Source organism: Amaranthus tricolor, chromosome 13 (assembly GCF_026212465.1).
Source record: "Amaranthus tricolor cultivar Red isolate AtriRed21 chromosome 13, ASM2621246v1, whole genome shotgun sequence".
NCBI classification, from domain to species: domain Eukaryota; kingdom Viridiplantae; phylum Streptophyta; class Magnoliopsida; order Caryophyllales; family Amaranthaceae; genus Amaranthus; species Amaranthus tricolor.
This window is the reverse complement of record NC_080059.1, coordinates 3,459,256-3,482,872: the sequence shown is the minus strand read 5'-3', so window position 1 is coordinate 3,482,872 and position 23,617 is coordinate 3,459,256. Positions and strand designations below refer to the sequence as shown.

The window sequence follows — 23,617 nt, the reverse complement described above, 5'->3', positions numbered from 1 at the left end:
GAAATTCCATCTGAGGTACTAATAGCAGAGTTTACAAAATGCTAATACTGTGTACTTCTTATACATCAATCAGTCGAATCGGTATGTTCGAGGAATTATAGCCTGTTGTAACTTGTATATTCTTTTCCAGCTTCGCTAAAGCCTACTGAAGTTTCTCCGACACCTTGCAAAGGAAGTCAAAACAGCGCAAAATGGGGAAACTAATGACATAGTCCTTGATTTTGTTTTCTTTACTTGCAGCCTGCAGCGAAATCGTTGTAGTATTAGGATTTTTCTGTGCCGGTTTCTTGCCCTAATCCGAAACTTAGTCAACTTAACGTTTTGTTAAGAGTTATTGCAGCGATGGAAGTTTTCCCTATTGTAATTCACTTCTATGTGCTTTTCAAGAGCAACATTCCGTTCTTGCGTCTCGTTTGATTAAGATTGTCAAGTATATCGGTGTTGATTTGTGAGAACTTTCATCTTCTTCGATGTACATCACTTGAGAAATTATGGAAATGTATTATGCGGCATAATGTGTTATTTTATAAAGCGTATGGTGAAGTTTTATGCGAACTATTTTTGGTTTTACTTGGTTTCGTTCAGTATATATGTAAGTTGTGCATGTTAAGCTCTTTGTCTTGGGCTAACTAGAACCATGTGAGATGTTATGAGTTGTGACTTTTAAGTATTGAAACCAAGAACAAGATCTGCTTGTTTTTTGAGTTGTTTATGTTTGACATTTTTAGAGAGCAAAATCGGTGCATCTAGACTTGTATACTCATGTGCAATATGGATTTTGCTATTATGTTTTGACTTTGAACGGAATTCTAATAGAATACGTCAAAATTCAAAATTAATAGATTTTGTTTTTTATGTATAAGTATAACAACACAAAAGTTTTTGCCCTTTTAATGTCGTTGCTTTTTTAACGAAATTATAAAAATGCTTATAAATTTATTTTTTCTATAAATAGCCTTATAACACTCTACAATACTTCTCTCTACAAATCATAAAAACGTTTGAAATTTGTGGATTAAAGCTAAGGAACAAGAAATACATAAACGATAATTTGAACAATATTCTAATCGAATATTTGTCTTATATAAAAAAGGAGCATAAAAAAAATAGATTCAATCGCATAAAACGCGCGATCAAACTATTCAGTACAGTCGCATAAAAAAAATTTATTTTTTCTCTCGATAAATTTACGAATGAAAGTTCAACTAAAAATTCGAAATTGATGCTTACAAATCATGTGGGGGATTAAATTTATCATTCATATTACTTCAATTATTTCAATTTTTAATTGTAATTGAGCGTTTTTTTTATTTTTTTAAAGAATTGGCAAAATAAAAGTTTGAAATAAATTAAGAATGGAACTAAAAGTTTGACTACCCATTTTTCTGAAAATATTTATTTTACTTTGCAATTCCAAAATAAAAAAAAAATTTCACATGGTAACATTCAATTTTCATGAAATGCCAGTGGTAGCACTTTTTTAAGAAAATTTCACATGGTAGGCGGTAGCATCCAGTTTATGCACAAACTAATTGTCGTAGCATTTTCCGTTAAATTCTTATTAAATTCCGTTTAATTCATCATTTTGTAAGTTTTTTCCACATGGTAGCATCCAGTTTTTGTTTAATTCACAATTTTAACGTTTAATTCACCAATTTAATATTTAACTTACTGTTTAATTTATTAACGCCCATAAATGTTGTAATAATTTTGTTTTCATTCAAATTGTTGATATTATAAAGTTCAAAAGGTAACTAGCCAAGCGCTAATACTAATACATATTTACTTCAAGCAAAATTAGAAATAATTCTAATAATAAAAGCAAGTATTTTACCGCTAAAAAAGATTTGCTACAAAAAAATTACCTATTTATTTATCTTTTCTTTACAATTTATGAAAAAAAAAATGTGTAAACTAATATTACAAAAAGCTAATGATTAACGTCGTTAACAAATAGAAAGATGACAAGTAGGATTTGGTGTTGATGGAGATGATGGGGAACCAGTGTTCATAATCTCTAACAAAATCTTAGCCTTTTGTTGTATCCACTTGTGCATCATTTTATTATTATTAGAATTATCTCTAATTTTGTTTGAAGTAAATATGTATTAGTATTAGTGCTTGGCTACTTACCTTTTGAACTTTATAATGCCAACAATTTGAATGAAAACAAAATTATTACAATATTTATTGGCGTTAATAAATTAAACGGTGAATTAAACATTAAATTGGTGAATTAAACGTTAAAATTGTGAATTAAACAAAAACTGGATGCTACCATGTGGAAATAACTTACAAAATGATGAATTAAACGGAATTTAATAAGAACTTAAAGAAAAATGCTATGTCAATTAGCTTGTGCATAAACTAGATGCTACCACGTGGAATTTTCTTAAAAAATGCTACCGTTGACATTTTATGAAAATTGGATGTTACCATGTTTAATTTTCCAATAAAAAAACCTTGTAGGCCCCACTCCTTTAATGTACTACGCTCCATACTTTCCCTCATTTACAAGTCTGTTCCACCACCACCACTATTTTACTCGTCTTTCGTTAGTCTTTAGTTTACTCACTGACTAGTCTTCTTCCAATTCCACCACCTCCACCATTTCCCAATTCCCCCCTTTCTCTCACTTCTCAACTCCCAATTGCTTCCCATCACTCCCTTCTCTCTCATCACGTGATTCCCTCATGCCGACGTGCAGCGACGTTGACGCAGCAGCGCGTGTACTCACGTGTCGTAACAGCACGTCGGCCACCCACTTGAAACTAGTCTCAACTTTTGTAATCTTCCTTACAAGCGTTATCGGAATCTCTTTTCCGGTCATCCTTTCCAAATCCTTCGCCGGAAAACCGGTTTACGATAAGGCTACTTTAGTGATTAAATGTTACGCCGCTGGGGTAATTCTGTCTACTTCCCTAGTTCACGTCTTACCTGACGCCTTCGACGCGCTTAATGATTGTTCTGTCTCCACGCGCCACCCGTGGAAGGATTTTCCATTCGCCGGATTGGTTACCCTAATTGGTTCCCTGCTCGCCTTACTCGTCGACCTCACTGCAAATTCCTCACATGCTGAACTTCATTCGACGAGCGAAGGTTACGCTCGGCTTGATGCTCCTCACTGTCATGGCGGAGGGGAAGGTGAAGGAAAGGTGGAGATGGTGGTGGTAGTGAAGGAAAGCGGTGATGTATGTGAGAAGGTAGCGGTTACGGCGGCGGATACTGCTGAGGTTGAAGAAATGAGGGAGAAATTGAGGCAGAGGATGGTGTCACAAGTGTTGGAAATTGGAATTATATTTCATTCGGTGATAATAGGAGTGACTTTGGGGATGTCACAAAATGTTTGCACTATTAAACCCCTTGTGGCTGCTCTTTCTTTCCATCAGATTTTTGAAGGCATGGGTCTCGGTGGTTGTATTGCTCAGGTAATCTTTAATAAACCCTTAATCTTTTCCAATTTAATGAATACTTAATTTTTCCAAACTTAAATTTATTATTAATTAATGATTTGCAATTTTGCTAGTATGTTAAATTGGGGTTCATTTAGATTGGTAATGTGTATTAATCTTATATAAGATGGATTACAGGGTAATTTTCCATCCTTAGGCTAAAATTTTCCTATCAAATTACAAGTTTTAGTTAGTTTTTTTTTTTTTTTAAACTATGAGGTAAGGATAGCTAGAGGAGGGAAAAATTGATCTTCGATGAGAATACAATCAATTGCAATGTAAAACCTTAGCAACCCATGATTTTCTACAAATTAAGAAAAATTATGCTGTCAGATTGGTTTCGGATAATCAATTAAATAGCTAGTTTATGTGTTCATTCTCATGAAAATAGAGAATTATAGTTCTTAGTTGGGAAAAATTCTACGTTGTTAATGCTGAACTTTCGACTTTTTCACGTGGTTGACAAATATAATTTTAATTCATGCGGTGTACTTGACCTTTCAACATTTTCATGTGATAGAAAGGAAAAAATTTTTTTGTTAACTTTTACCCAATGACATTTTTTTAAAAAAGAAAAAACATCATAATTACCCTATATTGAAATGAAGTCGAAATAATTACTTAATTTAACCTAAACATATTATTTTGTCTGCCATATAGAAAAATTGGAATCTCAATGTCACCATGCGAATTTCAAAAATATTTGTAAAAAAGGCAAAAAAAACTCAGGTATATCAGAGAATTTCCATTCTTAGTTTTTGAATTAGACTAGACGGTTGTAAAATGGCCAAATGAGTTGTTGTAGACTTATAGTATTCGCAATCTAATGGTGTTTACTGTTTACCATTACATATCAATTGGCATAAAATTTTTGTTTTTTTACATCTATGACGTTAATTGCATTGAACTTTCAAATCCCGCTTAGATGGAACTCACTTGGAAGCTTGGGCGTATTTAGACCCTGGCTGGCATGGGCTATTGCCCAGGTCTTGAAAAATAAAGTAGTATGTTAAACTGATGTTTATTGTTCGAACCATGGGCGGAGCCCGGGGGCTCACCCGTCCACACTTGAGGGTACTCACTTAATTTTTAAAAAATTGTAGTTAGCAAGGATTGATCCCACAACCTAACATCAAAGATTGTTGATCTGTGCATCTTACCAACTGAGCTAAACATTACTATTGATTATCTTAATACTAACTAATTATATCTAAAATGCAAACGCGTGCTGGATTAATAAGACTAGTGAGACGCGGATTATAGTTAATTGATATATATCATACTTAACCGGTACATATATACATTCCAAACACAATAAATTTATTAGCAGTATAAAAGTATATGCCAATTTTGCAATTGATAATTTTGAATCTAAAATATTATTATTTTTGATATATCTTTAATTTAGGTATGTTTGAAATGTTTTTAATGAATTATTTATATACTAGTTTGTGCTCTCATTGAACTTGAGGTCTGGATCCACCATTGGTTCAAACACACGACCTTCTATGTGTTTTGACTAAGGCATTTGCAGCTAATTACACCATGCCAATTTATGGATTTTTATTTATTTTCTCTCATACAATAAGATCATATAATATTGACTCAGGTAATAAATATATTCTAGATTTGCCCCTGCTTGGAAGCCATTGTTTGCATTGGGTAATGAGATGCTACTGTATTAGAATAGCTTGTTTAATTATGTTTAGCACTCAAGCAAACATAGGCAAATATAAGTATATCATGACAACAAATGCCGAGTCATAACTTCACTATGCATCTTTGGAGTAATGTTCATAGTGTAATGCTGGATTGACTTTGTGTCACTGCTCGTAACTTGTAAGCTAAAAGTGCCGTGATTCATCAAGTCACTTTGACGAGAAACTTTGGTACATCTTTGTGCTCATTGTGGGGTCTATATTTAAGTAATGCAAATTCCGTCTAAACATTGTTAATGTGACCAGTGGTTATAGTTATTCTACTTCCTATCACTAATCTAGTAATATACTCTTTCGTTCCAATTATTTTGTCACTTTTGTTTTTGGTGTGGAAACTAAGAAATTTAATATAGTAGATTAAAATCGTAGGGTATTTAGAATTTAGAGAAAATATAGAGTAAAAGTGATAGGGTTATATCACTAATATAGTATCTACTCCTTTGTCCCTAACCCCTCAATGTATGTCTACTTCTATTTTCTTAATCGCTTTGTGGAGCATGAAGAGTCCTTTCACTATGACCCATCAGCCCTATTCGATTTGCATCAAAAATAAAAATAATAATTTTTAAAAAATTAGTAATAAATGAAGAGAGAAAATGAATTGTATGGATGAAAGTAAAAGAGAATTAAAATGTATGGATGAGATGAAAAGAAAGTTGGGGGTTATTGTCAAAAAAATAGAAATGATGTGAATTAAGTGGAACGGACCGAAATAGAAAATGCTGTAAATTCAATGGGGACGAAGAAAGTAATTAGTAGTTTTTTGGTCTTGGCTAAGTCTTTGTTAATATGGAATTTTGTATGTGTCTTGCCTAAGTCCATGTATCTAAGCTCTTGAGTGGGGTTACATCATTTCCTTTTGTTATAAATCACAATACTATGGAGTATTAAGTCTTATTTCATGTAGCTAGTGGTAGCACTTTTATTGTCACAATTCACAATTCCATCGTAAGTCGCACGCACAAGTGTACTTCTTCCACCCCACACACACATATATGTGACATTCTAACGCCATGGTGAGTCACATCCACATTTGTAGCTGTTGCAATATAATAAATGGAAAGAGCATATAATGATTTCATTAATTTAAAAGAAAGTTTCTAGAAGCACATAATATAATATTTCTATTTCTTTTTACTTGCAATATATCATTAATAAAGTTCTAACATAATTGTAAAATGCATAATATATTAATATTCTAGTACTTTAAACGTTCTGAAATGCTTTTTCCATTAGGGTTATTGGTACTACTTTAACTTCCAATTATTAAAAGAATTGAAAAACATAATATGATATTAAAACTTTACTAACAATATTAACTCCATATAATCAAAGAGTTGTTGTAGCCTGCAGGGCCAAACTCAAAAAATGGGCTGAGAGTAGGCGGCCTTGAGGGCCCTGTGGCTTTGCCGCTTGTCTGTAGGAGTATTGCTCAACGTTAGCATTAAGAATGGTCGATGGTTTCACTTCTGTTTCTTTGTCGGAAGAAGCATGTTTTGGTTGGTCTAATTTAATTTCAGTGCGTTGTATAATTCTAGCTGAGCCGAGGAGAATATGACTTGTAGTTTACATCGGTTTAGGTTGCGTGATTGTTGAGCAGACAAGATGCTCGACGTTATTCTTTCCCTGTGTTTACCGTCTTTGTTCATTCCAAATAGTATATGTGAATGTGACTGTGTTTACTTTCGTTTTCTCAGGCAGGATTCAGCTTCAAGACGACAGCCTACATGTGTTTCATGTTTGCAGTGACAACACCGATGGGGATTATATTAGGGATGATCATATTCTCAGTAACAGGGTACGATGACAGCAGCGCTAATGCATTGATTTCCGAAGGTTTGTTAGGTTCTTTGTCTTCGGGTATACTCATATACATGGCTCTGGTCGATCTAATATCCGCAGATTTCTTTCATAATAAAATGATGAGCTCCGAGGCAAAGATTAAGAAGGGCTGCTATATTGCTCTGGTTCTGGGTTCTGTGTCAATGTCAATACTTGCCCTTTGGGCTTAAAATTTTTGTACATATATGCAACTTATGATAGAAATTGGTTGTACTTCTGAGCCTCTAGACAAGGCAATCCCAAATTTCATACTAACTCCTCAAGCTCTCCCATAGCCTATCTAAATTTAGTGGTACTTTACTATTTTAAATTATAACATCTAGATTGTAGAGCAATAAATTCGATTACTTGGTCAAGTTTAAATTATACTAGTATTGAATAAGTTGAATCATGTTGAGTTAATATAAAGTTTTAATCCTGGGTTTATTTTATCTCTGAGTTTATACTTGGTTAATACGACGAAATTGAGTTAGGTTTAAATTCATTGATAACAAGGTTGATTCGACGTAATTTGAAGTCAAGTTCTTAGACCAACTTGATAATATCACTCACTACATACTCCCTATTGGAGTATGTGTATATTTTGATGAACAAATACATTACAAATTCTTAAATGAGGCACTTAGGCATGTATTTGTTCTTTAGATCAATTTGATGCTTGTGGATGAATATTTAGATTGACATTTGACGTATTGTTTATATAATTGTTTATTATTTTAACTCAAACGTCAAGTCTAAACATTACAACAACCTTAATTAATAAATGACTTTTTTGTTTAGATTGTGTATTAAGTTTTGATTTTTGATCTTTTGTAGTCAAACAATTACATAAGTTTCTTGAAAAACATTTTCACCCATAACTATTACTAACTATTACTCTCTTTGTCTTAATAAATTACTACAATTTTTATTTTAATCCATCTCTTTAATATTGTGATATTTTTATTTTAAAGAATATTCTTATCATTTCTTTTATTCTAATTCATACGTTTTCTCTTGCTTTTTATCTTAGCAAAATGATTTAGGAAAATTGCCCACAATAATTTAACCTTTTCTCAATTTCGCTACAATAATCACTAGCTTTTAATTAACCATCAATAATACCAATTAAATTAGATGTTTTTTAGTAACATCCGAAATTACAAATTGTTTAATAGGTCATTTAGGAAAAAAAATCAAAAAAAAAAGGTTCCTTTTCATCCACCGGCACCCCCCGGGATAGATTGCAATTGCAAGTGACCAAAAAAATCCTTGCAATTATCCAACTACCTGAAAATAATTTTATACTTCCATATACATAGTGACCAACAAATATAGAATCACTCAATTCAAGTGATAAAGAAGCAATGTAGAGATTCATAGAGCAATAAACAGCAATATGATCTCTGTTACTTTCAAGACAATCCAACTATCCAAGTGAAACAAAGTAAAATTCTGCATTTTCTTCAAAGTCTCTAAATCTCATCTATAAGAACCTTTTGCATCAACTATTTACATAGCACGATTCAATTAAACAACAAGATAACCTATCAATTAAGTTCATTGCATTCACACAAATCACTAACGGAATTCCGTACACTTCTTATATAGTTACATTGCAACTCAAAACCTGCCACAAAAATATAGTAGTAGGGAAGAAAGATGAAGTGGAGGTTGAAGATAAAGTGGTGTTGTTGTTAGGTTGAAGATGAAGAGGAGAAAGAAAATGAAAATGAAGCCATTAAAGATTATGAAGGTTGAAGATAAAGATGAAGCCATTAAAATGGTGGTGTTATTAGGTTGAAGATGAATAGGAAAGAGAAAATGGTGAAGAAGCCGCCATTAAAAGGTTACAAAGGTTGAAATTAATGATGAAGAGGGGATTGGTGGCAAACTGGCAATAGGGGAAGGGGTTGGTGTCAGTCGCAGGAAGGAAGAGCAGGGATGTTGATGGTGGTGGGTTGGTGGTAGTAGGGAAGGGGCTGGGTTTTGTTTGCTTTTTTTTTTTCTTTCAATTTACCTATAATAGTATTAGTAGGTAATTTACCTACTTGGATGTGACAGAAAAATACTCTTATTAATTCGTACTCCCCGCTATTCCCCTTAGGAGTACCATTTGACTTTTTACGGATTTTAAGGAGAGTTAAAAGTGGGACCCTAATGATAGGAAAGAGGGTGGTATTATGGGTTTTTTAATGTAAGGAAGGAAAATTAGTATGGGTAATGGAGGGTATAATTGAAAATATGATAAAGCTACTAAAGGCATAAAAGTCAAAAACCCATACCAAAAATAGAAATGGGACAATTAAGGTGACTTAACCATAAAAAGAAATGAAACACATAAACTGAATAAGAGAGAATTATTTATAATTAATTAAAAATTTAAATAATTGTAGAAAAATCAAAAAATTATTCTGAATATTTTTTCAATAATTTAATAATTTTTTAATATTTGTATTAGTTGTTGGTGTTAGAGGGAGGGATAATAGTAATATCCGATAATTCTCCACAATTTATAGTACAAGGCCAACAAAGCAAAAGCGGTCTTTCTCACTACTCATTTGTCCACATTCATAATTTTTTTCCTTGTAAATTTCTTTTTTTTTTTCCGGTTCACAAAAGTTTGTGAAGCTGGTGGAATTATGCAGAACCTTTATCATCCCCTCCATTTACAAAAACCTCTATTATCTTCTCCCACCACAAACCAATTTCAAAATATAAAATATTTCTGTAAAACCCCGCATTTTAGGGTTTCGTGTTCTTCATCGTCGTCATCATCATCTACATCGGTAAGTTCTGAATTTCCAAACTCTCAGAAAAAATAAGTGCTAGTGTTTTTTAATTCATCTCATTGATTTCTCTGTAGCAGGTAAAAGATGGAGAATTGGTGGCTAGATCTCAATACAAACCCACTTGGCTAGATGATTTTTTTCTCAATTCATTTAGGAAGAAATTAGTTGAGGTAAATTATTAGGTTTAAAGTTCACAATTATTATTCATATTTGAGTTATCCCACCTCCAAATAAAGATTGCAGTAACTCGTATTACTAACAATCAATTTTAATGGTGAATCTTTCCACGTCGAAGGAGGAGAAGAGTGTAAATCACCCTATAAAGTACCGGAGTTATTACAACCAATTGACTCTACTAGTGAATTTTTGTTGAATTTTATTAGATGCGACAATTTGTCAAATGATTTTAACGTGGCTCACTCGTGTGGACACGGAATCACGGGTCAAGAGTATTTCCTCATACACTTTAAAATCATATGGTAGTAGGAAGATTAGCTCACTCAACATACATCAAAGTCCACAACTCACTACGTGGGATCTTGTTTCACGTATTTCCAACACTCACCCACACACGTGAGACACATATTAGGTCGTGATAATTCGTTACATATCTTACCGTGTCCCATTCGTGTGGACACGGGATACCTGTGGGCTCGAGCTCATAACCCCACGAGCCAAGAGCATTGACTTGCACATACATTTGATGAGGTTCATTGTTTCTCAAAATCATATGGTGGTAAGAGGATTATTAGCTCACACGATATATATACAAGTATATAACCCACTATTTTATTGACATGAAATCTTATATCTTGCTTCTCATGTGAAGTTTCACGACAAATTTATTTGTGGTTTACTCTTCTCATTGTCTAGACTCAATTTTTTTAATTAGTTGTGAGCTAATCAACCATACTTGTATACGTGTATAGAATGGGTTAGAAATTCTTTTTTTCTTAATATATATATATATTAAGCAATTTATTATTTGTAATAATTTGAGATAAGGCTAAAAAATTTTACAAACTTAAGACATATTAATGTGGTTTGTGATGGATAAAATAGGAGGTTGGATGGGAATCAAAGAAAGAAGGTTATGATGGCATGATGGAACTTGTAAATGGACTCATGATTGGTAGAACTACTCGCCAGACTAATCAAGCCGCGGTATGATTTTTGTTGAATTATAAGATATGAAAATCAAACTTAAAATTTTACTGGGAGAATCCATGCGTACTAATTGAGTCGAAACTCGATCTTTTTGATTAAAAATATAAAATAAAAAAATTTTGAAAGCGCCGTCTGTGGGGATCGAACCCACGACCACGTGGTTAAAAGCCACGCGCTCTACCACTGAGCTAAGACGGCAATATGACATACAGTTATCTCATTGCATTAATGTTCGTAATTATAGGTTCGGATACTGAGGTCTCTATTTCCTCCTTTTCTGTTGGAACTTTATCGCATGCTTATAACCCCAATTGGAGGCGGTAGAGTCGCTGCTATGATGGTCGGTATGTAAACATTGTTATCAACTGTTTGTTTTGACGAAAAATATTTTGTTATACATAACTTTATAGGAAAATGTTTGAATGTAAAAAAAACACTTCCATACACTAGTTATTACTTATATATTTTAAAATTGTATCAAATTAATCAATAAAACTTCAATAAAAATTGAAAAAAGATTTTTCTCCGAACCAAAACACCCTAATAGGGTGCTTGGTTTGTAAAATTTAGGAGTTGGAAACGATAACGATTAACCTATTCCATTACCTAATATTTATTTTGCGATTTTGGTAACCATTAGTGTTACCAAGAGTTAACCCTTACCCCTATTTTATTTCCACTTATAACTCACTCGTAACATAATCAGTTATAATACTTTTAACCAAAACTAAAATTTACTTCACTGATCTGTTTGATCTTATGTGACTCCTATAATTATTTTTCCTATTTTTTCTTTGCCATCATCATCTGCAACTATTTTTTATGGAAGACCAACTAATTCTATCAACAAATGAAAGCACTGCACAACTGATGAATAATGCAGTTGTTCTGTAACACCAGAATTAGCAGCAGTTTTTTTCTTTTATTTGTATGGGTGAAAGTTTAAAGAAGCAGTTGTACGTACTTTGTAACCAATTTCCTTACTTATCTAAACCAAACAAGTTAGAAACGTAATCTTTATTGTTTCCCTTACTCCATCTTTTCAGATTTCATTCCCTTTCAATTACATAGTTTGTAACCAATGTATGTAATTTACACTAGTTAAATGTGCTCTTTTCTTCTTTAAAAAGGTAAATTTTTTAATTTTGTGCAACCATCAGCATAAAAACTAAATATGATGTTCTAATCTTGACTTTAAAGCTAGGGTAACAGTATTCACATGTCAATGGCTCATGGGATCATGCTCAATCAACTCTATTGATCTTCCTGACGGATCTTCATGCCAAAGTGGGGTACGTTTGTTAGAAGCATCATGTATTACTTACATTTACATCACAATTAAAAAGACCAGTTTAGTTCTTGTTATAATGTTTAGATCGTCTCAATGGTCACCTCTACTAAAAATATTTTTAAAAAATTGCTACATTGCTACATGCCATCTATTATACTTCCTCCGTTCCGTTTTAGTCGCTACATTTGCATGGGCACGGGGATTAAGAAAAGTGATTGACCTACACTGTAGCTGATTGTTTACTTTATAGAGTGTAGTATTTTATTATTGTTAATTGAAAAAGAAAAAGGAAAAATAGGTTGTTAGGTTACTTTATAGAGTATAGTATAATATTTTATTATAAAGTATAGAATATAGAGTAGGATAAAAATAGGGGTAGGTAGAACTTTAAATGATTGTTTTATTACTAAAAACGGAAATGTAGCAAGTAATATGAAATTGCCAAAAATAGAAAATGTAGCGGGTATTACGGAACGGATGAAGTATTTGTTTCTTAGTGACTATCCATCAATTCCCTTCAAAGCGAATAGCAAAGCTGTTTCTGACTTGAGGTAAGATAGGCATTTGCCAGGGCCCAGAGCTAGAAAGAGACTAATATCTCAAGTCAACAATATTATCACGCAGGACGTAGAACACCATTTATAAAATTATAACTTCACTTCTACCTAATACCTCAACTTTAGCATGCATTTTTTAATTAGATTATTTATTTGTCAATTAAAAAAGTAACTGATATATTTATAATGATAATTGTAATATATAGGGGTTCGACTTTAGTTATTTTGCCAAGATAGAGAGAGCTCATTTATTTTATTTTGCCTAGGGCCCATAAAATATTAGAAACGATACTAACTTGGGGGAAATTTTCAAAGAGACGGATTATTTTTCGATAGCGAGTAATATTACACTTGTATAGTTGTTGAATTGTTGTTGATATGTTGTGTGATTTTACATATCTGTAGGTTTTGGTAGAGAGATGCAAGTACTTGGAAGAAAGCAAATGTGTAGGAATTTGTGTTAATACTTGTAAAATTCCAACTCAGGTAAGAAACAAGAAAGTTAGCTAAGCAAATTGGATATACAAAACCTCTCATCTAACTAATAATTCGTTCTTGTGCTATGCATGGTGGTGATTGGTGCTTGGCCTAGACTTTCTTTAAGAATCATATGGGAATTCCCCTTCTTATGGAACCTAACTTTACTGATTATAGTTGTCAGGTAATTCCATTAAATATCTCCTTAATTCCTGAAAATTAATTATGGAGTTAATTAACATTTTTTGTTGCCCCTAAATATAATTAGAAGTTTATTGGTTTGAATCTAAATTTATATTGTGACTATAGTAATGCTTATTGTTCCTATTGAAAGCAATATTCTCGGAAAACATTGAAAAATTAGAGATAGACTAACTAACGTATATGGGTTACTCAATCTATCATTAATTGGTTTTGGGATGGAACTTCATTGGATTTGTATGCAGTCAACTCTTATCTTGTGTGGGTCTTGTATACAACTCTCATAACAGGGACTGTTGGAAATAACCCACATGTAATTCCATGTCGAAAAATTTGAGATAGATTGATTAACATATAAGCTTGGTGAGCTACTTCTATCATCAATTGGTTTTTGAATAAAACTTCATCGCGCTTATACAGGTTTTGTTGTGTACAGGTTTAAAAACAAATTTATCAATATAACTTTTAATTTGATGTGGAATTTATTTTGCCCATCATTATGGTTGAAGTAAATGGAAAGGTTGAGAGCCTGAGAAAAGCATTTCACAATATTTTTGTGGCATAGTAAAATTTAAAAAATAGTGGATGTGAGTAATCTTTCTTAGTTAAAAGGTTTTAATTTTATGAACAAAGCAAAATGATTTAATTTATGATTTTATATCTGATGATTTTCTAAATGTGGTAGTTTAAATTTGGGATCGCTCCTCCTCTACCTGAGAATGACAGTGCCTTAAAAGAGCCATGTTTGGATTGTTGTCCATACGCTTCTCGCGGAAGGTCGGAAAGTCTTACAAGAATGTTAAATGCCAAACAATGCCCAAGGTCATGAGACTGTAATCATGTGATATACTAGTCATCTTGTGATCCTAAGCACTCTTCTTTCTTTTTATATCATTGTATGTTATATGTTTTTAACCTTTGACATAGAGATTGTAGTTTGTACAACTAAGTTATATCATACTTTCAATTTTTTGATTTGTTATTTAAGATTAATTTACGAATTACAACATTAAAGTTAGTACTTTTGTGAATTATAACTTTAATGTTTCTTTTTTGCGAATTACAGCTACTAAAGTGTTAAAGTTTACACATTCGAACCAAAAATACAGAATTCCGACCACTTAATCTAAAATTTCGACCACAAAAATAATTGGAATTTTGTGTTTTGGCCTAAATTTGTAAACTTTGATACTTTAGTGGCTGTAATTCACAAAAAATAAACATCTATAAAACTATAATTTGCAAATTATTCATGATTTAAAGGACAATAATTAAATGTTAAGAAAAATAAAAAGTTATTTGCAATAATGTCCACATCATACAAGATAAGAGAGGATTACATATTGAGGGACAAAAATTAAGAGATTAAGCTTTCTAATTTGGTGTAATGCAGGTATTTATATTGCATACTCACTAATACTTGCAAGTTGCAAGTTGCAAGTTGCAAGTTGCAAGCTATATGAGTAAAGAACCAAAACAGAGTAAGGAACAAATGCACTCTAATTCGAATTTGGTCGGTTTGAAGATTAATTTTGACTTAACTTTACCCTTTGTGACAAAATCTTAACGTTTTCTCTTTTTATCAAACGTCACTTAATTGATTTCCAAACAATAATTCCTTTATCGCTCTTAGTTTGTATTAATTGTCATTTTGATTCATCCAATTTATTTTGCATCATTTTTATTTTTGGATAATGCTCAACTTTCTTTTAATCTCATTTATAAACTCTAATTCTCTTTCAATTTTATTCACACAATTTATTTTCTCTCTTCATTTATTATTAATATCCACTTTATTCTTAAAAATACCACATTTTTTCTTTGCTCCAAATCCATTTGGACAGAGGGGGTATCATTCTTAGAAAATTTAAATGAATTAAAAAAAAAATTATAAAAAAATAAAAAATAAACAATGTTTTAAAATATTTCTCAAAGTAAGCATTTCTCCCAGAGTTAACGTTTGGGTTGTTCGTTGTTATTAACAGCGAACAAAGAGAGCAGGTAAAAAAAAGTCAAGTTCTTTGTTCGCTATTAGTAACAGCGAACAAAGGTTTGACCCCGTTTAACTTGGTAAAACCTTTGTTCGTTGTCATTAACAGCGAACAAAGAACTTGACTTTTTTTTGACTCGCCTTATTTATTCGCTGTTACTCCCAAATCTCATATTTGAGAAAAAAATATTTACCTTGGAAAATATTTTAAAACATTGCTTATTGTTCGACTTTTTTACATTATTTAGCTTATTTAGTTCAAATACTCTTTGCACACCCATATTCCCAAGAGGCCTTAATTCAAGGCATCAAAACTTGAAAATTTGAAGAAATAAGCTTATTTGGAAAAAAGTTTCTCAAAATAAGCTTTGGAAAAACTAAGTTAAAAAAGTCAAGTGTTATGAATGGTGCGACTTGAGTGCACATTTGATATGTGCATTCATGAGTGACTTTTTGGGAAGGAATCCTATGAGTGTGTTAATGTGGGTGAATTAAGTTGGTAACTTAATGTTTGTAATTGATGTTGGTGTTTAAAGTGTGAATTAATACTAAAGTAATCATGGGGGTTATGGCTCATGATGAGTCTTAATAAAGAAGTGGAAAAGATTCTCTACTATGCTTAGTCGAGCAAGGCTGTCAGAATGTCTCCTAAAGGTCGCTTGATCGGGCCGCTCGACCGAGCGAACTCCTTGGTGGGTCGAGTGAACAAACAAAATACTTCCATTAGCTTGCTGTAGCCCGTTCGACTAGGCTGCTCGATCGAGCGAGCCTCTATTTTTGTTGAGCGGTTTCTCTGACGTTCCTAGGATGCTGTTTTTGACTCTTGAAGTCCTTGGAGCTGTTTCAATGTTACTAATTCATGGATTTAATGTATTGAATGTTGCTTAGTGTGATCTCCCCTATAAACAGAGAGCTCATTTGTTCATCTAAACATATATCAAACACAAACCTATAAACTTAAACACATAGCCTTTGTTATTCTCTTACTCAATTGTAATACTTCATTTGTAAGAGTGTTTTACTCTTTTGAAATAATACAAACAAGCAACTACTCACCACGGAGGACGTAGCCATCATTGGATGAACCTCCTTAAATCATTGTGTCACTTTGAAATTTTTTTTTCGTCAAACGTTTGTTAGTCTAATGTAAACGTTATTGTTCATCAAAGTACTTCGTATCATATCAATCCTAGTAATTGTTTCATCAAGTAATCACCTGCTCTTACTAATAGGGGGCAATTGGGTTGATTTTTTTGACTGTTATTGACTTTGGATGTTAATGATTCATTGTTAGTACAGCGGACGATTATTTTTCTATATTGTTTGTATATGACCCGCTGTTACTAGGGGTGTTCCAAAAAACTCGACCCGCTGACCTGCAACATAAATGGCGGGTCAATTTTCAAAAAAAATTGAAACATTCGAGACGGTTCGGTTACCCGACTCGTCTTAATCGAATCGAATCATGGGTCGATTTTAAAGTAAACCAGATACCTGGTAAATGACTCGTTTAATAAGCTAAAATTATTCAATAAGTTATTAACGATCAATTCTATATTTATAGTGAAAGTCAACTAGCAATTGGGAAATTCATTAAAAAAAATGAATACTTGAAAATTAAGGTTTTAGTAATCTTTACCACTTACAAAATAAAGTATTCTTTAGTATTTCAAAAAAAAAAAAAAAAGTATTCTTTAGCACTTTTGCCATTTCAAAAGCATGAATCGGCTAATATTCCAAATATTTTGCATTCAAAACACTGGAATCATAAGAAACTTCATGTTTACTTGCACACCAAGTTCTAGGTTATCATAGCACTTAGTTGTTTCCTCAATTTTAATGCCTTTGACAAAGTCAACAAAACTTTGAATAAAAAAACTTTGAAGATTATTTTTAGAACTATTATTAAAACCAATCTTAATATAAATGAAAATGCTAACAAACGTTATAACGTATTAGAATAATAATAATAATATATTTGAAAGATTAAATTAGGAAATTAAACAAAAGATAAAAATAATATAATACATATTAACATATAATTTAGTTATAATTTCTAAATTCTACATTATATTAGGTAATTTAATTAATACTCATATGATTGAATATTTAAAAAATTATTCTACTTTATATAAATTTTATCCTTGTTAACAAATATCTTAAGACGTCCCTTAGCAAATCCTAATATAAAAATAGATTTTATGACGAATAATTTATAAAATCAATACAATATATTAATTCGTGAGGTCACCATGCTTAATTAATAAAATATATTAATCTAATTAATGTAAATATTAAATTGAATTAAACTATAGAGATTTTCTTTATGACTCAATCAAATTGAAAATCAAATCTTATTATTAAAAAAATAATCTTAACCAAAAACTCTATCAATCAAATTAGTTAAAAGAAAAGATTCCTATAATTTCTTTTACCAAAAGAATTTTTGTGAACAAAAAGTAGGGTTTACTCGATAACAGTGGTGGCCTCATATTTCTTTTATAAAATAAATTAAAATGTATTAATTATTAAATAACCTTAATACAACCTGAGTATAAATTCTTTCTTCCTCTAGTTTTCATCACAAAATAACTACTCTTAGGCTTTCCCCATCAGTTTATGTTCTTTCCTTCTCTCGAAATATAAACCCTAATCACAATGATTTAGCAGCAATCAATCTTTCTTACCATCTAAATCACCTTCTGTCCGCCGCCGTCTTCAAAACCATGAAGATCTTTCACGGAAACACTTCGTACGATTTCACGGTTTCGCAGAATATTGGAGCCGCATCGTCCGACGGTGAAGGGTTTAAAGTTGAATTTGTTCATAAGAAATCGCAATCGGAGCAACGGACATCGCTCAATATCCCTTTCATTGGCCAAAATCAAAGCTCTTTAATGTCAGATTTATTGCAAGAGTTCAATGTTCCAGAACCTGTTCGCAACGATATGGCTGCGCATTTCACCTTCCAAATCGATCGAATGAACAGATTATCTCGCAGAAATCGGGTTAATGGATTGATTAATGTGTTGGTGCGGCTGGAAGTGACGGAAAATTCGTCGCAAAGAGTTGCGGCGATTTCAAGAAGGATGGAATTGAGGAGGATAGAGAGGGATAGAGAGATCAATTTATTGATGTCGATGGATAGGGAGGTGGAGGTGGTGCCGCCTTTAGCAACCAAAAGGGAAGTGGTTGAGAAATTGGAGCGAGAAGCAATGGTGATTGATGATGACGATGATTCAGAATGTTCGATTTGTTTGGAGAAGTTTCTAAAAGGAATAGAGGTGATTAAGCTACCCTGTTTCCATGTATATCATATTCATTGTATTAAAGAGTGGCTTGAAAGGACCCCTTTTTGCCCTGTTTGCCGATTCAAGCTACCTTGTTGATTCTTTGATCCGATGTCTTTTTGGTTATTCATGATTTAGTTGAATAATTAACCTTTTTTGGGAATAAATTGTACCACATTCTTGCATTGTTTTGTGAAGGACAAATTTTAGTTAAATAGTTCATGAATTAGTTTTTCGGCTGTTTTGGTAATTAGCCTTTAGGAAAGGGATAAGATGTAGACATCAGCTTTGATCATTAACGCATAGCAGTCTTCTTCTTTCGAAGTGGATGCCCTCTAGCCGTGACTATTCATAACATAATCTATGGTCCATTTGTGTGGACACGGCACATCCGTGGGCTCGGGTCTACAAACCCACGGGTTAAGAGCCTTAACTTGCATACACACTTTTGGTGATGTTTATTGTTTCCCAAATCATATGATTGTAGGTGAATTAGCCCATCAAATATATATGTAAGTTCACACCCTGTTATTTTATTGACGTAATGAGAAGTATTTCCACGTAACGAAACTAAACGGACGTCGGCCCTCGTTTACACTCGCCTTTGACTGAGCTACGACCAGCCTTACTATCATCTTCATTCTTGAAAAAAGTATTAGGCTATTCGAGTGATGAAAATCTCTCATTTGCCTATTTTATAAAGTTCTTATTTTCTGTTGGCTTGATAAATCCGTAAAAAAATATTGGTTTTTAAAAATATGTATAAAAAACAAAATGTAGAAAGTTATTATTTGCCCAAAAGCCATAATTCAGGAGAAAATTATACAAAAAATAGTTGTTTTTTCAATAGATGGGATGCTTAAAAGTATTTGATCAATAATGAATAGTTAAGCCCAATGAACAATGAGTAGTGATGTTTTTTGAATGTTGGATCACTTTCTCATCGTACTATATATTGTATATTAAGTAATAGTAATGCATTCTCTTATTCCAGCTTTTGCATTTGCAGTCTTGCCTATTTATTTTGGTGCTTTTATCTGATGTCGTAGGACTCTTTCACTCGCAGGTTTTATTAGCCTTCTCCCTCGAGTGGATACGGATATGATTTGTCCACTATCTTTTCCCTTAAATCTAACTTTGTGCAGAATGTTGGGTTGATGATCATAACCATGATCAATAATACATACTCCTATATTTGATGTAGATTAGTAATGAATTCTGAATAGGAGTATTACTTTTGTTTTCTCATTTATTTTTTTGTGAGTTTCAATGTAAATTTAAAATAACACAATTATAAAATTTCAAATTAATATGTTTATTTATATGAATTGTTAGAGGATTTGTAGCCAAAATTACTTTAAAATTTAAAATTTTATTTGAGATTAATAAGAGAGAAGAAAGCTAGTAATAGCAAATTGTGAATGCATATATTTTGATGTAGGTTAAACATTAATTCTAATTAATGCATATATTTTGATGCAAGTTAAGTTAGTACTAATGTGCGTGACTTTGTTGTGCCTAGAGAATTGAAATAAAGGGGCAGTATGCGCAGTCCATGAAAAGATTCCCACTTAATTCATGGTCCATAATAAGTCAAAATTCCCATTGGCCCATTACACGATTGAATTGGATACAATACAATACTCATTATTTTTAACACATTGACTAAAAAAAATTCTACAAAATGTATAGTCCATTAGTTCCTAACATTTTACAATAGTTGTTTTTTAGGCATTGTTTAGCAATTGATTTTTAATTTTTTAGGTATACATAAGGAAAATAATATGAACTTTGATTAGTAAGGGTAAAATGGACTAATTTTTTAGGGTCTAAAAAAATTTATTGTCAAATACAAGGTTGATATTTTAACTTCAATCAAATTTAAATATAACTTAATTGTTGTCAAGTAATGAGTTATTAGTGTTTTTCGTAAATTAGTTTAAATATCAATATATAACAAAAAAATTGTGATATTATTTATTGCGCCTTAAGTTTTAGGGGTCCATCTTTCACTCTGAATCCCAAAAATGAAAGAGACGACCTTGAAATATAACCATATGTTATCAGCACGTCTTATATGAGACCGTCTCACCATGAGACAGTCTCATATGAGAATTTGTGTAATGTTATTCACGAATATTGGGTAACTTGTTGATATACTATTTTTAGATGAATCCTTCATCTTTCTCTATAAATTAGCCCTATTTTCTATTTTAGTTTATCCCTTAATTTTCACCATTATTTTAGCAATGGTTTAACTCTTTTTCTAATTTTATCCAAAAACTAATTTTCTCTTTATATTAACCGCTCAATTTAATCTTCTATTTATATATTTAATATTAATTCATAGGGACATGATTAAATGTATGAGTCTCTAAGACACGATGGCATTCTTTGTGAAATTTTATCATCTCTACTCACGTTGTATACAATGGCCTTTAGACTCTACTCACTCTAAGCTGAAAAAGAATTAAATTCCTTTGGAATAATAAATTAGTGTCCCTAATTTTATGGCACCTACCCAAAATTTGATTATGAGGGTACCCCATATTTAGCTAAGATATTGAGGAGGTATGGGCCTATAAGTGGGTAACCATATTAACTTGAGTCCTATGAGAGAAAGAAGAAAGTCCCACCGACCGTACCATATCAAACTACTTGTAAAATTGTTGGCCATATAATACTATGCTTAATGGTACCTTTGATCTCTTTTAATACACAAATCCAAGGGGATCTTTAAGAACGTGGAGTTGATTGACTATGCATACTTTTTTTTTCTCCCGTATATAAAAAAGTTTATTAAAAAAATATATTAAGTTTATTAATAAAAAAAATATATTTACTATAAATAAGACGTAAAATATAAATTTTGCAAAGAACTCTAAATTTTAACGGCTCTGCACAAATTAGGTTGCACTTTAAGGGTATTCATATCTTTAGCTTCTAACTCCAATCTTCACAACATATCACACTAGATTTGCATTAACAATATTTTTTAACTTTTTATTATTTAGAATTGTACCGAATTTTTTGTGGTTTTGTTTGATTTTAAAGGTATGAATTTTAGCTCATTTACTTTTACAGGTTTGAACTTGCGTTTATTTATTAAAGGCTCGAACTTTAGAATGCATCCGCTTTTAAAAGTTCAAATTACTTTTAACCAGCTAAATCAGCTTTCTTCTTCAACTAAACCACCTTGTCTTCCATTTTCTCTCTCCTCTGTGTTTAACTTTTGTCATTTTTTATGATTTTGGTCATTCTTGAGTGAGAAAAATAAATACTTTAACTTTGTTGCATTCTGTTTAAAAAAAAAAGGAATGAGAAACAAACCAGCCCAGGTGAAAATAAGAACATTTTCATCCTTTAATTTTCTTCCTTCTTTATGAGTTTTTAATCATAAATTAAATTGAAATGAATTTTTGAATGAACTAAGAAAAACTCAAAGAATTTTCCAATAATTCTGACCAAAAACTGCACTATAGATTTTAATGGCACCATTACAATCTCAAACGCAAGGTAACCTTATTAATTTATTTTTTTTATTTGGGAATTTAATAGGGTTCTTTTTTTGATTCTTTGCTTATAGTTTATAGTTTCTGCGTTTATAGTTTTGGGTTTAAATTCTCAAATGCAAGGTAAATATTTAATTATATTTACATATAATTAAGAAATGGTGGGAAGGTATAAGCGCTGGGTAGGATTTTTTTTAAATTTTTTTTTAGTTTATATTTTAAACTTTCTCTTTTATTTATGTAATTAGATTGTTATAAGAGGTCATAATTTGATAGGTATATGTTTGGCAAATATACTCCCATAAGTTCAGATAATTTATGATTAATTAATAAGTAGAATTATCTTAAAAAATTTAATAATATGTTCGATTATTCTAAATAATTTTATTATTATTATTATTATTATTATCATCAAATTCACTTTTAAGGTCGTCTCGATACGTCAAGTCAAATTAAAAACGAAAAACTCATTATTTGGTATAACTTCCAAAAATAATTTTTCATGAAATACTAGTTTTTCATGAAAAATACAAATGACAATTAGTTTTGTAGTCTTTGGTTTGACGAAATACTCTTGGGTTATTCTTGAGAACAAGTAATTCGTTTTAAATTATAGATCATTTCAATTATGAAACCGTAAATAAAGAATTCAAAAATAATAGGATTTGGATAATTATTCTCAAATTTTCAACTTTAACTAAACTACTTCTTAAATGTAATGGCAGTACAAATTCATATCTAAATTTGAATTTTATCAAACACTAAATTTGAATCGGTTTCAAAATTTAAATTAAATCATGAATTTCAAACACAATATTAAAGAAAAAGTAAATATTGAGAATGAAAGAGCATAAGATAATCGAGTTCTATTTTTAAGAAAATCGTTGCAAAAAGAATGAAATTTCACCCATGTTGCCAAACCAAATAACAACAAAATTTAGTCTTTTATTATACTTGCTACATTTTATTTTTTACGCAAATTAAGACGGTATTTTAATAATTTATATTTTTAATTAATAATAATTAAATATAATAAAAAAATTAATATCATTAAAATATGCTATAAGACGATTAAACATTTTCATTTAATTATATTTTTTCATACGTATTAATCGCAATATATAAAATTATTTTGAAAATAATAATATCAATATCAATAAAGTAGCAAATATTTCATATCGGAAGAAGTATGAGAATGTCTCACGTTAGATAAGTACTTCTGAGATATTTTTAAATTAACTTTTTAAACAATGAAAGTGTATGTGTTTTCAAAAGTGTCAATTTTATTATTCACAACACTATAATGAGGTGGAGTATTAAGTAAACAACTAAAAATAAGTATTCTTAAT

General features: G+C 31.3%; 3 protein-coding genes and 1 non-coding gene across 6 annotated transcripts; 3 read left to right on the top strand and 1 right to left on the bottom strand.

Moving 5' to 3' along the window:
* The first annotated feature begins 2,526 nt into the window (after window positions 1-2,526).
* On the top strand, window positions 2,527-7,378 carry LOC130798272 (zinc transporter 6, chloroplastic). Its single transcript, XM_057661196.1, has 2 exons — window positions 2,527-3,428; window positions 6,868-7,378. The coding sequence occupies exons 1-2, from the start codon at window positions 2,694-2,696 to the stop codon at window positions 7,180-7,182; spliced, it is 1,050 nt and encodes a 349-aa protein (XP_057517179.1). The 5' UTR covers window positions 2,527-2,693; the 3' UTR covers window positions 7,183-7,378.
* A 2,124-nt stretch (window positions 7,379-9,502) lies between these two features.
* LOC130798328 (beta-carotene isomerase D27, chloroplastic) lies at window positions 9,503-14,458 on the top strand. 3 transcript variants are annotated; one of them, XR_009039041.1, is made up of 9 exons: window positions 9,539-9,780; window positions 9,858-9,953; window positions 10,846-10,947; window positions 11,195-11,294; window positions 12,151-12,242; window positions 13,204-13,284; window positions 13,391-13,459; window positions 13,913-14,063; window positions 14,162-14,298. XR_009039041.1 is itself a non-coding variant. In XM_057661265.1 (8 exons), the coding sequence occupies exons 1-8, from the start codon at window positions 9,634-9,636 to the stop codon at window positions 14,303-14,305; spliced, it is 828 nt and encodes a 275-aa protein (XP_057517248.1). In that variant the 5' UTR covers window positions 9,503-9,633; the 3' UTR covers window positions 14,306-14,458. The 3 variants fall into 3 exon arrangements, 2 of the variants coding, with proteins under 2 accessions (XP_057517248.1, XP_057517247.1); XM_057661265.1 differs by lacking the exon at window positions 13,913-14,063 and having other exon boundaries at window positions 9,503-9,780; window positions 9,861-9,953; window positions 14,162-14,458; XM_057661264.1 differs by lacking the exon at window positions 13,913-14,063 and having other exon boundaries at window positions 9,545-9,780; window positions 14,162-14,458.
* On the bottom strand, window positions 11,077-11,148 carry TRNAK-UUU (transfer RNA lysine (anticodon UUU)). The gene has a single exon. It is a non-coding gene; the product is annotated as a tRNA-Lys (tRNA).
* A 3,470-nt stretch (window positions 14,459-17,928) lies between the features above and the next one.
* Window positions 17,929-20,109, top strand: LOC130798629 (uncharacterized). Its single transcript, XM_057661691.1, has 2 exons — window positions 17,929-18,750; window positions 19,823-20,109. The coding sequence occupies exons 1-2, from the start codon at window positions 18,193-18,195 to the stop codon at window positions 19,859-19,861; spliced, it is 597 nt and encodes a 198-aa protein (XP_057517674.1). The 5' UTR covers window positions 17,929-18,192; the 3' UTR covers window positions 19,862-20,109.
* Window positions 20,110-23,617: the final 3,508 nt, after the last annotated feature.

Bases quoted from the DNA above. Each gene is read 5' to 3' on its own strand.
- LOC130798272 (XM_057661196.1), top strand. From the start codon at position 2,694: ATGCCGACGTGCAGCGACGTTGACGCAGCAGCGCGTGTACTCACGTGT. The intron at 3,429-6,867 runs GTAATCTTTAAT...TCGTTTTCTCAG, and splicing joins TCGGTGGTTGTATTGCTCAG to GCAGGATTCAGCTTCAAGAC.
- LOC130798328 (XM_057661264.1), top strand. From the start codon at position 9,634: ATGCAGAACCTTTATCATCCCCTCCATTTACAAAAACCTCTATTATCT. The intron at 9,781-9,857 runs GTAAGTTCTGAA...ATTTCTCTGTAG, and splicing joins CGTCATCATCATCTACATCG to CAGGTAAAAGATGGAGAATT. The intron at 9,954-10,845 runs GTAAATTATTAG...TGGATAAAATAG, and splicing joins TTAGGAAGAAATTAGTTGAG to GAGGTTGGATGGGAATCAAA.
- LOC130798629 (XM_057661691.1), top strand. From the start codon at position 18,193: ATGAAGATCTTTCACGGAAACACTTCGTACGATTTCACGGTTTCGCAG. The intron at 18,751-19,822 runs GTGATTAAGCTA...TTTCACTCGCAG, and splicing joins AGTTTCTAAAAGGAATAGAG to GTTTTATTAGCCTTCTCCCT.